The sequence below is a fragment of the Engystomops pustulosus genome, chromosome 8 (assembly GCF_040894005.1).
Source record: "Engystomops pustulosus chromosome 8, aEngPut4.maternal, whole genome shotgun sequence".
NCBI classification, from domain to species: domain Eukaryota; kingdom Metazoa; phylum Chordata; class Amphibia; order Anura; family Leptodactylidae; genus Engystomops; species Engystomops pustulosus.
The window spans coordinates 91457347-91474987 of NC_092418.1; the positions used below are offsets into that span (position 1 = coordinate 91457347).

The window sequence follows — 17641 nt, forward strand, 5'->3', positions numbered from 1 at the left end:
GATATAACATTATGATAATGAAGCTCTGTCGCTTATACGGCTTCTTCAGCTAGTTTCATTGCTTCTCCTACCACATAAGTTTTTCTCTGCAGGAGGGGATGATGTAATCCCTGGATTGTGCCTGAAGGCAGAAAAATCAATTGCTGCACCATCCCCCAGCTGCTGTGTACGAATCATCCAGCTCAGGCGGATTTTTAATGTCTTGACTAACCTCCATTTGTAATTACAAGCTCGGTGTCTAATGTGTTGATGGAGGCAGCCAGCCTGACCCAGCTTTCCCAAGGTCCTGAATGTTTAAGTCAGGGATTAACTAAGATATGATCCTGCATCAGTGTAGCTACAGCAAGTCTCAAGATAAGTTTGCTTCATAATGCATGAAATCAAATGGTAGGTTTAATTTAACATATGTATCTTAAAAAAATAAACAGATACATTTGAGAAATACATATTTATTACCTTTAAAACAAGGATTTCATTCAAATAGGAAAATGCTAAATAAGCAGTCCATGCACACACTACGAATCCTCGGAGCCACAGTGCATCTTATATACATAACATGAGAAGTTGTGGTTGGGTCTCTCCTCTATATGGATCAAGGTGTCCCGGTCAAATACTAATGCATGGCTGTGAGTCTAATAGAAAAAAAATAAAATAACATGGCTGCATATTAGTACAAATCCTTCAACACTGATATTAAAATATACATATCAGCAGTTTTTAAGGGGCTAGGGGGAACGGTGAAGCAGTACTGTATATAATATCCACAATAAAATGTAATACAAAAGTATTGCAGTATATTGTACAAGGGATCAGACTCCATAGTTTTAGGACATATATCTGATGGACTGTGTACTCCTAACAAGGCGGCCTTAATTGGCAAAGTCTCCGTAGGGAGAACTCTTACTTCCTGACCCTAGTCAAAAGCCTCTCAATCAGTCAAACCAGTTCCCTACACTGTGCTGAAGAAATCCTGGAAAACTTATTTGCATATTTTCCTAGAATTCCCTAGTGGAGAGTCAATGGCTATAAGTATCAACACGCCTACATGGAGGCCTTAATTGGCAAAGTCTCTGTAAAGAAAGCTCCTACTAGTGATGGGAATTACAGCTCTTCTTAGTGAGAGGAGTCCAATGAGCCAGCGCACTAAGAAGAGCCGGGTCTTCTGGCTCCTATTATATTTAATAGGGAGCCGCAGGCCAGTCAATCACCCCACACCACTCCACTTTTAACCTGATTGTACCGGGTTAAAAGGGGCGTGGAAAGCCAATTAGGGGCGGGGTTAAGTGAGCCATCGGCTCACTGACAGGAACCGGCTCTTAGAGAACATGAAAGACACATCACTAGCTCCTACTTCCCAGCTTATGTACTCCTTACCACATCCCATGATTCCTGCAATGTGATCTTCTTTAGAATCCTCCCCGTTTCGTTGCAGTGTAGATCTACATGTGCTTTGCCTTCTACATCCGCCTGTGTCACAGCCACCACTGTCAGCAGGTCCAACTCATCCTCATACACCACGGCCTTGAACGTCTGAAAAGCACAAGCTGAGGTTCACAGAACATTGGATGGGAAAATCAAATTTTTCCTTAATCTGAGTTTTTTTGAACGTGTTATACAAATAAAGGAAAAGAACAGACTGGCTATTGTGTTTGCATTTACAAATTGGTAAAAATTGTTCATTAACTGTATCTGATTTTTCTTAGAAAAAAGGGGCCGAGCTGCGATACAACACACAATGTGTGGATAGGGGTGCCATCGTTTGTTACAGGCCGCAGCATTGTTTGTTTACTCCACAACATCTACTCTAAGGTAGAAAGGGGAATACAAGTGAATAAGTAGTCATATTGTCCATCTTTGTCTCAACCAAATTAGGCTCAGATCTGCCAGGCAATGCTCTGCATCAGATTTATGGATAAATTGTAAAGAAATAATACATTTTCGTATACAAGAAATTACCTCTTGTTGTGGGTCGTCATCTAATTCATAATATCGCTTTTTCACCATCCTACCAGATGCTGTAAAAGTCACTATGTTATTTTCCTACATTTGGAAAGAAAGAAAAGGATTTTCCCTATTGATAAAGAGATCATCATTTTAGGATTATTTGACATAACATAACTGGCACATGTCTCATTGGCTTTTTGCCTTCCTCTGGAATAAAATTATAGAATTGGAGGTTGTCATCTATCTACATGAGTGGTTCCCAACCTTTTTGTAATCTAGAGACTGGGTCAGCTAGACCCCCCTCACCAATGTCCCTGGAAAAAAAAAATGTGCGTCTTGCAATTACCCTAAACCTAACCCCAACCCATATAGTGTCCCCTTTCCCACAGTCCATCTAAAATGCCCCCCTTTCATGTAGCTGCCCCATTATAGTGCTGCCTTTTTAAGGGCACATCCTGATATCGCACATTTTCTATAGCCCCCTCCTTATAATGCCCTAATTCCTTCAGCCCCTTACCTTATAATGCCCCTTTTATATAGCTCCTTCCTTATAATGCCCCTTTTCTGTAACCCCCTCCTTATATTATCCCCTTTTCTGCAGTCTATTTGTAAGCAATAGATTACTAATCCCAGACAACAACTTTAATTCATTACCAGGAAATTGTTAATTGATAATCTGATAATTCTTCACCTGGATGAAGATATTTGCATTTAGCTTTCTACATACCTTAGGGTCTCTGACTGCATGAATGGCAAAGTCCTCAGTGACTTCATATTTATAGGCCTCATCTTCTATTTCTTTCAATCTTAAAACACTATGGGAAAACACTGAATCACTAAAAACCGACTGCGGGGAAAAACACACACACACGCACACACTTTGCATGCAGTGATGTCTTCATCCTATTGACCTCAGTCTAAAGTCTCCTGATGGTGTGCTGCCTGTGGAAACGGCCCATAAGTCGGCCCGGTTTGACAGTATACCTTGTACAGAAAGGGGAGTCCTTGCATCATTCTGAAGTCATGTGATTCCCAAGAGACAAAGTTTACTGCTGCAAGTCAGGAGATCACAGCCATACATAGACAGGCCCATTGTAGATGCGTTCTACTCCTGTTTTACTAAGAATTAAAAAATATATTTTGTATTCAACTTATTCTCTGCAATTTTGTACGTATTTAATGCTTCATACCCAATTATGTGTTTTGTGCGTCTACACTATATTTGCAATGTAAATGAGGAACACATGGGAGAGGTGTCGATTTTAGGTAGTATCCGTTTTAAGGCTCACCAGGAATGTCCTTTTTAGCTGGTGTCCAAAAGCCTCTGCAATGATGAATTTAAAAATCCCTTTGTCGCCATTATGAATCATTTCAGTACTTTCTTAAAGTAATGGGAAGGGAGAAGGGGGGGGGGGGGGGGAGTAGGGCATTGGGGTCAGAGCAGCTCCAACAGCAGCAGGCCCCATCTCCTCCTTCATCCTACTTGATCTGTGGGCAGAAGAGAGGAGATAGGAACTCAGTCCATGGGATTGGGCCGACATACGACCCCAATTCCACGGTCAGCACACAATCCTGTGCAGATTACAGCAAACACAGGCCATTGAAAACTCACGATTCAAGGAATATATAAGATATGAGCTCTTTAAACTTGGTGAATGATATACCGTATAACATGAATTTCAAAGATGTATTTATCCCTATAGAAATGTTCTGGGAAATTAAAACCTCCAACAAAGTGGGATCAGGAGTGCAGATTTTAGGCAGTTTCATGACAATACACCAATTGCTACATAACTTACCTAGAAACTCGACAAGTATGGTTTGCACTAGATCACAAATTAGCTACATATACATACTACATAAAGTCTACTCACCTGATCTGATCGGGCCCGACATGTATGATTCTTTCAGAAGCATCAGGATGAAAGTGGATCCAGTCTGGTTCTAATGAGCAGTATTTCATGTCACGTATCCCATTCTTCGCCTGAAACAGTAAATATTATACAAGGGAAATTGGCAATAAGTAATTGATAATAATAAAACTGAATACCAGCTCGTTAGTAGCGTTCACCTATATGTAGTCATTAGAGTAAGGGGAAAAGGGGAATAAAAGATGTTCTGACCCATTGTCTAGAGTTAGGTTCCTAGATAAGGCAAGGCCTATCCAAGTACAATACCTACATTAATTCATTCAATCGCACTTCCTTGGGGTTTGTTATGAAAGCAGTGTGACTCCCACCTCCCACCTGTCAGCATAATTGATATCAATGTTTTAGAAATTACATTTATTTGCTTTCAAAGAGTCTTCAGTGGTTACTTTTTTATCGGTAAAGTCTGTGCAACTGCTTCACATAGCTGTCTGTCCTGGAGAATTTGACAGAACACTGTTCCTGGATAAGTTCTCTCTCTCCTGACTATCTAAAAGGAGGTCAAAAGGACTACATGATGATCTCCTTCTCAGTTTATCATCTTTAGCTAGGAAGCCAGTCTATAGAGACTATATGGTGATGGCCTTCGCACTACAGATAGAAGCTTAAAAAAAAAAAAAAAAAAAGATGAGGACACCTTATATTTATGGTAGCAAGAACTGTGATCAATCAAGCATGATGCACGTTTTGCTACATTGGGTGCTGTCGTACAACTATTTCCTTAGATTAGATTATTTACCAGGCTGTGGTCGTCTATGGAGCAGATGTGATAGGTCCCTTTTTCTTTCTTCCTATTGGGTGTAACAATATAATGCCAGGGATATCCACCCACTTGAAAAGCATTTTCAAGACAAGGCACTTCAAACAGGATTGGGGGTTTTTCTAAAAGGCAAAATGGCACATTTAATATACACATTTATTATTATTTAATTTACACATTTAATATATTCAGTGCATTGACAATAGCTGTACATAACCTTTAAAAAGGAAAGCTACCACTTGTATATTGCAGCAAACACCCACCGGTAACACCCGCAATAGGTGCTAGCAACGAACGCGGGTGTTAACCCTGCAATCGTGATTGTAAATGTAATTCAATGTGTCTTTCGTCTGTTAAAATAAGAAAATGCACCTAAAACTACATCAAAACTGATTGCCTACACGTGGAAGCACCCATTCCAAGTTTGTAACGCCAGGAGATTTGGAAATTGTTGATGGTCAAAAACTAGCTTTCAAAATCTCTTGGAGGTGAAATGTAAAGATGATTATTTCATGACCACTATATACTATACTACAGAAAGCCTTAAAAAAATTTAAACAAAAAATAGTTCTGTACCTGTCACAACGATATTGCAAGGAATTCCAAATGGAAATTCTCCAACTGTCCCCGATTCTCCTCTCCAGTTACAAGTCTCCCCTATGACACATTCCTGCTGCATATACTAAAAAAAGAGGAAATTTTTGGTACGAGAGTGTACTTTGGCACAACAACCCACAAACCAACAACTGATCGTTTATACTGATTATAACTGGCTGAATCACTTCTTCCGAATGAATAGATAGGCTTGTTCCAAAACACTGGATTTTTACAGAAAAATATTTATCCAAAAACACATACTAAATATAAAGATCCGTAAATTTTCGGCTTTTATGGAATAGAATCAAATTTCCCGTTTAAGGAACACACTAGATTAAGTAATAAAGGCTATCAAATAAATAAATGTAAAAAAAAAAAATCCTGTGCACTAAATAAGGGGAATGGGGAGTTACTCAAGAAGAAGGTCAAGAATATGAATATATCTGTGTTAATCGCTATTGTATATTATGGGTCATGGATATTATCCCTAGAATGTGTCAAATACACACACACATATATATATATAATATTTATTTACCGTATATACCCGAGTATAAGCCGAGGTACCCAATATTAACACAAAAAACTGGGAAAACTTATTGACTTGAGTATAAGCCTATGGTGGGAAATGCATTGGTGACAGCCTCCAACCAGTATAAAGCCACCCGCCCATATCCCCCAGTATATAGCCAGCCACCCCCCCCCCCCTCAAGTATATAGCCGGCCTACAGCGGATGCTCTTCGGATCTCTGTGCACGGCCAGCACACAATGACGTCAGCCGCTTGCTGAGGTCATTGTTTGCAAGCTGCCCGCATCACGAAGGGACCCGAAGAGGAGCCAAACTACCTAAATGACCCAAAGAGGCACCGGAGCAAGAAGAGGACCTGCGAGGGGGGGGGGGGGCTTTGGAAGGACAATACAGTGTTATTTTTTTAATAGACTTGAGTTGGGCTTTTTCAGCACAATTTTTGTGCTGAAAAACTCGGCTTATCCTCAAGTATATACGATGTTGTGTTAATGCAGCCTTGTGTTCAGTTGGGTGGAAGAAAAAAAATTCCTTCAGAACTGGAGAAAGCGATCTGCAGCAGGAAAAAGTCACCTTCAAAGTCATATGCAAATGAGCTGAGAAGAGTAACAGAGTCTAGACCCAAGTCCATGATCTTGGTGTCATATTAAAGATATCTACAGTTCTACAATACAAAGAACAAACCTGATTTAAAATATTAGATTCCAACTTTGTATAGTACCAAGGAACATGCTTTGTGCTATGAAAGACTTTAAAAGTATCACAGGCAAAAAAGTGACTCTTTTTAGCTCATTTGCATATGACTTGGGTGGTTATTTTTTAATGATAAATGGGCAACATTAAACATAAAAGATGGAATTCTAGAAAAATATATCATACCCTACCTGAGGGGGCTGCTAGTTTCCTTGGCAAAAAGCAGGCGACTCTGTCCCTTTGTGTCCATTCAGAAGACTGCTTTTACACGACTATGATACAGATACAAGACCCTAAGCCCCTTCCTCCCACTTAAATGAAGTGAAATGTTGCATTATGGATAATTGACAACTAATTGTACACATACCTTCTTTGCAATTCTCTCAAAACTATAGAGGCGAACCAGCCCGGGACTGTGCATTACAATTAACATCCCATTAGAAATCATTGCATCAGTCACATTAGATCCAAATACCTGTTTAGGACCAGATAGGATAAAAAATTACTAAATCGCATTCATTTGGTTCACTCTGCACTTTCATTACAGGAAGGATTAAACGGAACCTGTCAACACATTTTCAGAAATACAGATAATGACAGATTTGCATAGAGCCCTATTAACTAACTGACCCCCTTTTTTTAGCTAAAAATTGTTTCCCTCACATTCACATAAATCAACTTGATGTTATATTGCCTGATATGAGGGGGGGGGGCATGTCATGTGACCAGGGTGATGTCATCTAAGGTCCTTTACCCAGTTTACAATTTCACCCCTTGTATGTATCTAATCACTTGAAATTGCATGGACTTCTTCTCTTCCCCATGTCCTAGCAGTGAGACATGTCAATCAAGAACAAGGGGGCAGGGAAGTGCAGTGAACACAGTGAAATACAGGATCCCATTACTTTCATTGGACTCACATCAGGTGATTTGCATATAATTTTACAAACTGATATTTTTAACCTAGGAGCCATGGAGAGGAACCATTTAGGGAGAAGGCAAATGCTTTTTAATCAAAGTTTTAAATTCTTTATTTTGGATGTGTTAATATGCATGGCAGGTTCCCTTAAATTCAAACTACTAAAAAGTGGACACATTTTAATATCTATACAGAAACGAAGATCTGGAGATGGGCAGGTATTTTTACATGAATTTTTAATTTTTCCATCTCAAAATGCAAATAAGGGTAGTACCTTAGTATTACAATATTTTAGCCTAAAAAACAAAAGAACAACTTTGTACACCTGGTCTATAAGAGTAGCGAATACACAATTTGGAAAAAACAGATGCCAATTTTAGAACAATGTACAGTACTGTACTGACAAATCATATTTATCGGACAAAAGTGTGGTCACTACAATGTACAAATATGCCCCCTTGTGGTCGCCCACAGATTCGACAACACAACAGTCAGGTCAGAGCCATTTATGAATAAGGTTATTGCTCATTTCATAAGCAGAAGTGATGATTGGGTATATACATTTATACAGGGCCTGCGCAGCTAGAGGGGCCCACATGGACCTTTCTCAGTCCCTAGCAGCCCATGTTGGGACTTTATGCAAAAAAAACAAACAAAAAAAACAAAAAGCAAAAAAAAACAACCTCGCTGTGATGATAAACAAGGGAACATGGTACTGTTTTAGTAATTGAATTTTTAATTCCACTGAGGATCTATGGCCCAGTTGCCTGTTGAAACCTGGGCCATAATAAATAAGCCCTAATAAATAAAGAATATGTGTGTGTGTGGGTAATATTAATATATGTGTGTGTAATATATATTATATACACGCAACAAAAACCTTGCCAGCAGCATTGGATTTCTGTCCACGGTTCAACTGGATGTTTGCAGGCATCCATAACATATCTACAGGGATTACTTTGGTGATAATCGGTGCCAAGGGTATATGGCAGCCACCTACCTTCTTCCTTTTTATGCATTAACATGCGACAAGTGCCTTACAACTCCGCAAAAGAAGAGCGGATTTGTTCAAACAGTTTTGATTCCAACATTACTCTGTGAACCCATTCTTACTTTTTTATCAATTTCCAAAACGCCTACGAGTGAGAGGGGGAACACTCTGAATACTGCAAAGTAAAAAATCACATTCCGCTGAAAAACAAAACAAAAATGTAAGTAGATTCAGACAACACAGTGGGGCGTATTTACTAAGGGTCACGGATCACACTTTCGCTGGACTGTTCACGGTTTTCGGGATCTGCACAGCTTTGACAGGCGTTTAACAGGGGTTAGCGATGGGATTGTGTTGCACGCGATCGGATTGTGTTGCGGAGCTGCGCTGGCTTCCCTGCGACAGAAATCGGGGGCGTGGCCATCGGACAATCCAAATGATTCGGAGAGTGGGATTTAAGATTCAAATTGTGTCGCAAGACAATGCACTTACATGCACCAGGAAGAAGGGGAACTCTGGCGGACCTGAGCGGGGAAGCGACACATGCAGGATATCGGGAGCACGATCTTAGTGAATTGCGGCGCAGTGAACAATGAACTTTCGTGAACTCCGTGGGACCGGGTAAGTAAATGTGACCCAGTATGTGCATGTCCACAGCTTCTGGGCAGCCCCATATGTCAAAGTAGTAACAGTATAAAAACTGTACAGAAGGCTGAATCTGAATAAAACTTTATTTATATAGCGCCATCATATTCTGCAGCGCTATTCAGACCATATAGGTGTAAAACAAAATAAGACATTACAGAGTAGTAACAATGTCGGATAGGACAATCAGAATGAGGAAGAGCTTACAACCAAATGTCAATGTCGCAATTGTGTTACTTAGTCCTCATACACATGTGAAAAAAATGGGCTGCAAACTTTACCATGTTTGCGACCTATTTCGGCCATATGGAGGTGAACTCTATAGGAGCGGAGTGGCAATGCCGCAATAGTCAGGATTAGGACCTGCGTTATATTTTGCGTCTCAGCCGCCTGGCTTGGTCGCGGGCGTGGTGAGACAGTGTACTCACCGCAACATGACCATGCACAATCCACCACAACAGGACTACATATACAATCGTGTGCATGAAGTCTTTTTCGGTCATTGTGCTTACAGATAGGACTTACCTGATTTTCACTTACAGTTGTCTTCTGTATGGACTTTACCACTAAAGTCTCTTGGGGAGCATCCCATGTAATGTACCTGGTGGGAAAAAAAAAAAATAAACTAACAATTCCATTGCACATATGATATGTTGATATATTCCCAAAGTCTAAATAATAGAGTATTGTTTTGTGAGGTTTATACTTTTCGCTCTTATGTAATCAATAAACAAAATTTTATTGTGTAAAAAAAAGTTGCAAGTGCATTTTTCTTTCTCATCAAGATGAAAGAAAACACCCCGGCAGAGGCGAAAATGATTGGAGAAGTGTTTTCATTGCAGGAGATATCTTTACCTGAACTTTCTGTATGATCCCAGATAGACTTTCTGTAGAGTTTCCCCAGTATCGGCTGCAATTCGAAGTAACCAGTTGTGGCCCGTTACAGCAATGAGTGAGGAGGTATAGTCTGAAGCATTAGCCAGAGACTCTCCCTGTAAATGAAAATCATACAACCACAATAAGTATTATGAAAAATAAGCCACAGGATGTAACACAAGATCCTTAAAAAAGTTTTCCATGAAGTCGGGAAAACTCCTAGGTGTAGCAAGAAAGTTGTATGTATGTATGTATTTTGACTGCTGCACCCGTCTAGAAGTGCCAGGGGTTCACTGGCTGAAGCAGTTCTTATCTATGGCCATATCACACCACAAGGTGTCACTTCTACTGATGTCAAAATTTACACTGTGGTCCGAGGAAGCCACATATTGACCAAAGTGGGTGCCGTGAACCCCAGGCCTTTCCTGCCAAAGGCAGCAGCCGTTAAAGGGTTTACGGAAAGCCCCTTTAAATTACTGTCCCACCAAAGACACTTAACCCAATCTACGAGACAGAGAATAGGGGTCAGATGCTGGACATCCAAGAGTTAGGACCCAAAGTTATTAGCAAAATGGGGGGCCGAAAGGCTCTTAATTATTATAAAGATTAAATCACCAGTGTCTTGCATTACATGTGATCCAGTCAGGAGAAAGAGAACTCGTGCAACTCCACAGAGATTAATGCATCGATGCATTGGTGCTTCAGAGGATTCAAGGGAACTTCATATCCCCTCAATCAGACCCACATAATATAGGAGCCATCTCCTATCCTTTTGATAGATGAGATATTGTTAATTTGATCCACCCTCCTTTAAATTGTTGGCTCAGCTGTGATGTACATAAATGCTCAGTAATGGACACTTACCAGTGGACATTCACATAACATTGCGTCTTCAATTTTCTCTGACTTTAAACACCGGGGCATTTCATAGAGCTGCAGTGGTTTACTTACAGTACTGGGATGAAAGCACATTGTATATTAATACACATTACTATTCCACATTTTATACAGGCGGAAAGGAACTTGGAATATTCAGAATGATTAAGAAAATAACACTGGTTAAAGGGGTTGTCCGGGATCTTGAAAAAATTCAATACATGACTGGTGGGGTCGGTCTATAAAACATCTCTACTCACCTCATGCAGCACCCCCAGGCCACTGCTGCATACTTGCTACAGCATTAGTTTCAGTGTGTAGTCAGTGACAGATGGCTGAACTGGAAAATGGGAGCGGAGGAGGAGAGTATAATTTTTATTGTTTTATAGCCCACCCTAACCATATATATAATTTTAGAAGGTCCTGGATAACCCCTTTAGTGCTTCAGACCTCCATTATTATGTTCCCCCACTAAAACAATAATAACAGATAACGGAGCAGTTAAAATGTCCATTGATTTCAACGGCTTCTGATGTTTCCTACCTATATCTTCTTATATGTGTTATCCATGGTTTTCTTCCTTCGAAAAACAACTGTTACAATTATGTTAATGAGTCAGGAGGCCTGTGGGGGGGTGTTCCCACAGCCCTTCCATGATGCAGCTTCAGAGGCTGTTATATTTTGTTTTGTTCTGTTTGTAACAACAGCAGTGGAAGTTTCAGCACATAGAGGGAAGAAGTGCTCCTGGTAATAGCCCTCAGAGCCCTTTTGACTCAATAACATAATTTTAAAAGTTGATATTAGAGTTCATTCACACGGCCGTCTGGGGGGATGTACATGCGGGCTGCTCCATCTTTTTCCAAGTGTGCGACCGTGAGCCGCAGTTCTTTATGGAGGGAGGAGGGGCCTCCTCTCCAGCACACGGCAGTATGCCTGTGCGGCGGGCATACCGCGTGTGAGTGAACCCTTAGAAAAATAGGAGGCCATGAATAAACACATGAGAAGATTACCATACTCCAGGCACTATGACTAATTCCCCCTTGTTTAATTATGCTTGATTTTTATGGTAGATTTCCTTTAAAGGGGTTGTCCGAGTTTTGAAAAAAAAATATATGTGGCCGGGAGCGGGCTGCCTAAAACAATAAAGCTGTACTTACCTTCCGGTGCCCTCCGGTATCCAGCGCTGCTGTCGCTCCGGTCGCCGGAGCAGAGCTGCATTCAGCTTCCGGCCGGACCCGACAACCTTCCGGCCCCCATACACAATGCTGTGTATAGGGACGGATAGGCGTACCCGGCCACGGCCGGCCGGAAGCTGAATGCAGTGCTGCTCCGGCGGCCATGTTTGTTTACATGGCGCCCGGACCGGAGCGACAGCAGCACTGGATACCGGAGGGCACCGGAAGGTAACTACAGCTTTATTGTTTTAGGCAGCCCGCTGCCGGCCACATTTATTTTTTTTTCAAAACTCGGACAACCCCTTTAAGTGTAAGATTGGGGGGAAGCTGCAGCGCCATATTTTACATCTCAAATAATGGAAACCTAACAAGTGGTGCAAATAGACACTAACAGAAGCCACTAAAAGTCCATTGACATCATTGGACATTTCAACGGGGGCGTTAGACTCCTATTACTATAGTTTTCGTGACTGAAGTTAATTACGCAGGTGTGAATTTGGCCAAAATTGATACACAATGGTCTTTTTCAATGCAAGAACTGCTGCACATTGCATCATTCTTTCCATAAATGAAATATCTGAATAGCAGATGGCCGCTAATAAAGCGCACGTGAACACAGGCTGCTATATGTGTGAGGATATATGCAACTGACAATTTTCCTTACCTGCTGAAGCAACAGCCAAAGTTGGCAAAATAAATTCTTCCATTTACATAGTTGATAGAAGACTTTGAATGCTTAGTCCAGACTTTCTTAAATTGGGTATTTTTCTGAAAGACAAACAATTGAAATATTGATTATACTTTCCATTTTATTCCATTTTGCAATGCTGTTTTGCATAGGTTATACACAGGATATTCCATACATGTCAAATAAATACAGGCCTCTATCTGCATTGAGATGATGGGCATCCACTATTTATTCTATAGCACAATTACTTACACATCTATGATTGTCAGGACCCCAGACTTGCATAGATTGTGCAATATACAATACAATATACAGATTGCTATGAACACAAAGGACGTCACATAACCTGGCATACGATTTTCCTCAAAATATCCATGTTAATCCTGTGATTGCTGTATGCGGATTTTGGAAAGGATCCGAGGGATCTCCTGCTGGCGAGGACACAGACATTTTCCACACTCTCTGCCCTTGAATATATTGTTTTACGTGTCCGTTGTATCGTTGTCCCTGGGTTTACACTCATGTCAGTGCTGATCAGGGAGAATTAATACTGCGATTTACATTTTGTGAGGATTCTTCACTTTCACCAGTCTTCATCACACCACAAGTGGACATTGCACTGTCAAAAGAAGGGAAAGATAAACAGAATGCAGGTAATGTACACAGGAGATACAATATCTACATGAGATCTGTAAGGGGATACAATCCTGTCCATTCGATAGGAAATACCATTCTGATCTCTAGGGTCCACCCCTATCACAAGATTAAAGAGGACCTGTCACCCAAATTTTCGGCACTAGGAACTGCTTACTAAAGGCCGCAGTGTTAGAGTGATAGCGTTACCGGAAACCACCGGTAACGTGAACAAACACTGCGGCGGGGTACAATGTAATCATCGGACCGCTCGCAAAGCTATCCGACGTATTCATGAGGGGGGCGGTCCGAGACGCTGCCTCTTCCCCGGACCGCCCCGCTCGCTCCATAGGCCGGCAGTGACTGCCGCACGCCAGTCACCACCCCAACCCCGCCCCCTCATGAATAAGTAGGACAGCTTTGCAAGCTGTCCGACAATTATACTGTACCCCGCCGCAGTGTTAGATAGCGTTACCGGAGGTTTCTGGTAACGTTATCACTCTAACACTGCGGCGTTTGTTCAAGCACTAGGAGCTACTTACTTTAGTAAGCAGCTCCTAGTGCCGAAAATTTGGGTGACAGGTCCTCTTTAAAGGTAATAGGGAACACTGTTTAGAATGTCATCTCCCTATTGAAAGGGCAGAGGATAAATGAAGGACAAGAGGATAATAAAGCAAGGGATTTCATTTTTTCACTCTCCACCTTCAAAAATCTAACTTATTTATTTTTCAAAGTAAAATTGTGATTTGAACGCAAAGGAGCCACACAGCAAGAAGATATAACTTATGTGTCTAAATATCTATTGGAGTTTTGAGTGATGGCGGATCACATTCTACTCGCATGAGAAAAACGCTTGTGGGAAAGTGGCCTTAGAGTGGCGCCTGGAAGATAGGGAGTCCTTGCATCACATTTGTGTATAATGGAGCAAAAAATGTGATATGATGCAGAGAGTCTCTTCTTACCCTGCAGAAAATGATTAGGGAGCTGGAAAAGAAAACCACACTAAAAACACCCCAGAAAAGGACGCAAAACCCTTTAACTATATCCCAAACAGTATTTTTCTTAAGACTCTGCAGCCCACAACCACCATGGTGCGTTAATTGTGACCTCTAAAATACAGAAAGTTCATGCAGTTTTTCTAGAGCAGGTTTTTTCCCAGGCAGCTGTGTGAACACACACTTAGCCACCCACATTGCCGCTGCCTTGTGTGACCAAGTGATTGTACAGCTTGTAACCTCCAAGGATCCTAAATTACTAAAAGAGGATTAAAAATACTGAAATTAATGGCTTGGATATACATGTGATTCCTGTCCATTTAAGGGGCTTATTCCGTTTACACTTCTGCTATAATACAAGTGCTGCATATATTAAAATGAATGCTAATAAGCAATGTGCACATGGACAGTCCTGAGAGTTACACATAAAGCTCCGTGACATTACTCACTTCTCAGCATCGCTCACACTTTTGAATGGTTGTAGCAAAACATTGGGAAGGCAGCGACAAGCTCATTTTCCTGGTTGAGTTCGCGATCGCTTATGGGATTTGTAGTCTTCTTCTGCCGTTCTAGCCGACTAACAAGAAACAAGGCAAACTACGTTGACCAGCATGCATTGCGGTGCGTCGCGTCGGCGGGAGGATTTAGCAGCTGCGCAGTTCCGTCATGCGCATGTCAGTCAGGACTAGGGCACTGATTCATGTAAAGCCTTATTTACTGTGTCTGCTGATGTGACAAGTGAAAGAGTTAAAGATTAAAAATATGATAGTATTAAAAAAAAAGATATATATAAAGAAAAAAGTTGCCTAAAAAGCTATATCATCATTGTACTAATGAATGGACATCAACCTCGTGATGTACTAGAGGCAAGGTGGCAATGTGACCCAAAAAATTACCATAGCTTCATACATCAATGAGTAAAAAAAAAAATCACAATTATTAGAATGTGGTTATACCCAAAAGTTTTTGTTTTTAAAGGTATTAAGCCATTAACCCCTTAAGGATTCAGCCTATTTTGGACTCAAGGATGCAGCCCCATTTTTTAGAAATCTGCCCTGTGTCACTATTAGCGGTTATAGGGGATTTTTAGGTTTTCTCGTGACACATTGTACTTCAAATTAGTTTAAAAATTTGGATGATATCTTTTGTATTAAATTATTTTTTTTTAAATAGAAATTCGGCAAAAATTTTGAAAGATTCTCCATTTTCAAAGTTCTAAATTCTCTACTCTTCTCAGAGTCATAGCACCCAAATTAATTCATAACTTACATTTCTTAAATGTCTGCTTTATGTTGGCATGGTTTTTGAAGAATCCACGTGGCTTAGGCTGTGAGCTTTAGAATTTGGGTGGCATTTTTCTAATTTTTGGGAAATTTGCCAAAACCTGTTTTTAGAGGGACCTGCTCAACTTTCAATTGAATGTGAGAGGTTGAAATAATAGCAAGACTCAATAATAATAACAAGATAAATTACCCCATTATGGAAACTTCACCCCTCAGTGAAAAAACACTTAAGAAGTTTGTTAACCCTTTAGATGTTTTACAGGGGTTTACAAAAATGGAGGTGTAGTCTACAAATAATTTTGGACAATATATTAAAAATAATTCCTTTATTATACATTCATTTTGGGTGGAAAATTAAACATTTGTAATAAATTATGTGACAAAAGGCCCCAATACCCCATATGTGGTGGTATCCTGCTGTATGGGCGCACGGCCGGGCATAGAATGGAAGGGGGTGCCATTCAGAGCAGATTTGCTGTGTCACATTGTACGGGTTATAATTTTTCTCTATTTTTAATGTGGATATATAAGGGATTATAATTTTGCCACATGAGATGCACTTTTCTGGTACATAATTTTGGGGCATGTATAGCTACCGGTAATTCATGAGACTTTGTTGGTGAAGGAAATGAAAATTATCAATTTTTGGTAAGATTTTTTTTCTTTCTTTTTTTTTTTGGCCGTTCACCATACCATAAAAATAATATGTTCTATCAGTCACCATGATTACGAAAATACCTCATCTATTGTTTTTTTAATTTTTTTCCCAATTTTACTGTATTAAAAACTAATTTGGAGAAAATCTTGTTAATTTTAGCACAGTGGTCATTTTAGTGGCATAACCTTTTTATTTTTCGGCTGACAAATCTGGTTAAGGGCTTGTTTTTTGCAAGAAGGATTGTTCTTTTTAGCGGTCTAGTGCATAACTTTTTTAATCATTTTTAAGAGTCTTAATAAAAAATGTTTTTTTTTCGGAACATTTTTCAGGGTTTTTTTTTAATCGGCATTCACTGTCCAATAACAATTCTGTTTTATTATACAGATACGGACGCAGTAATACCAAATATGTGGGGTGTTTTTCTGTAGTTGTGTTTTTAATGCTTTATTAATTAATTAATTTGTTTGTATGGGAATGTGTTATTTTAGGACCTTATATTTCATTTATTTATTTTTTATTAATTTTAATGTTTTAAAATAATATATTTTTTTTTTTACTTTATACAAACTTGGACTTAAACCAGTGATGCTGTGATTGCTGGATCAAGTCCAAGACACTGCACTACAATACTAATGTATTGTAATGAAGTGTAAACTGTCTGTGCATGCGTCAGTTTACAGTCAGACCCGGAAGGCACTCGGCAGACCTCGGGGCTGCCCAGCAGAGGATTGGTTCCCTCAGTAATCAGCATGAGGATGCAATCCCCAGGGGGAACACCCTTACATACCGCGGTCATGCTTAAGACGGCTTCGATTGCAGTTGTTAGAGGGTGGTGTCAGCTGTGATATACAGCTGACACCTGCTGCTTCTGGTGCCGGCTCAGCTCGTGAGCTGGTGCCAGAAGCTGAGCGTGATAGAACGTCCATGCATACTATTACATTCATGTGCGCAAAGGGGTTAAAAACCTATATAAATTTGGAGTCTACAAGATTGTACTGACCAAAATAAAACTATGAAACCTAATGTTTCATAGGCACCCCTCTCGTGGGGTGCCGGGAGGAGAGGGAGGGAGCCCCCTCCCTTACCCGGCAGATTCCGCAGTCAATACTGTGACCACCGGATCTAATGGGTTTACAGTCAGTTCGGATGTAATTCTGATCTGGACTGTTAGAGCAGAGGGCCGGCTGTCATATGACAGCCGGATCACTGCTCTTTCCTGCTTGGGGGAACTGAGGCTAGGCCGTCGGACAAACCTGTCAGCCTAGCCTAAGGCCCCTTAGTGACCGAGGTTGAAACCTGTATGGGTAGTTACTAAGGGGTTAGGTGGTAAGTGGCACCGTGAATAGTGCAAAGTTGAGCTCAATCTTTAAGTAGGCCTTGCAATACAACTAGGTGACTGGTTTGATTTATCTCAGTGATGGGCAACCTTTTGAGCTTGGTGTGTCAAAATTCG

The 17641-nt window shown here is 40.5% G+C and overlaps 1 protein-coding gene across 4 annotated transcripts; it reads right to left on the bottom strand.

Annotated features, from left to right (window-relative positions):
• Positions 1–433: 433 nt before the first annotated feature.
• Positions 434–14847, bottom strand: DCAF17 (DDB1 and CUL4 associated factor 17). 4 transcript variants are annotated; one of them, XR_011849453.1, is made up of 15 exons: positions 14697–14847; positions 12966–13238; positions 12596–12699; positions 10745–10835; positions 9860–9996; positions 9530–9605; positions 8482–8559; positions 6817–6924; positions 5209–5314; positions 4612–4754; positions 3819–3928; positions 2672–2759; positions 1957–2040; positions 1375–1544; positions 434–632 (listed from the first exon to the last, which is right to left on the bottom strand). XR_011849453.1 is itself a non-coding variant. In XM_072121748.1 (15 exons), exons 2-15 carry the CDS (start codon positions 13232–13234, stop codon positions 516–518), a joined length of 1452 nt encoding a protein of 483 aa, XP_071977849.1. In that variant the 5' UTR covers positions 13235–13238; positions 14697–14847; the 3' UTR covers positions 434–515. The 4 variants fall into 4 exon arrangements, 3 of the variants coding, with proteins under 3 accessions (XP_071977849.1, XP_071977847.1, XP_071977848.1); XM_072121748.1 differs by having other exon boundaries at positions 1375–1530; positions 13181–13238; XM_072121746.1 differs by having other exon boundaries at positions 1375–1530.
• Between the last annotated feature and the right edge of the window lie 2794 nt (positions 14848–17641).

Bases quoted from the DNA above. Each gene is read 5' to 3' on its own strand.
- DCAF17 (XM_072121746.1), bottom strand. From the start codon at position 13,142: ATGAGTGTAAACCCAGGGACAACGATACAACGGACACGTAAAACAATA. The intron at 6,925-8,481 runs GTAAGAATGGGT...GGTCCTAAACAG, and splicing joins TTTTGGAAATTGATAAAAAA to GTATTTGGATCTAATGTGAC. The intron at 2,760-3,818 runs GTGAGTAGACTT...GTTTTCCCATAG, and splicing joins GTCGGGCCCGATCAGATCAG to TGTTTTAAGATTGAAAGAAA.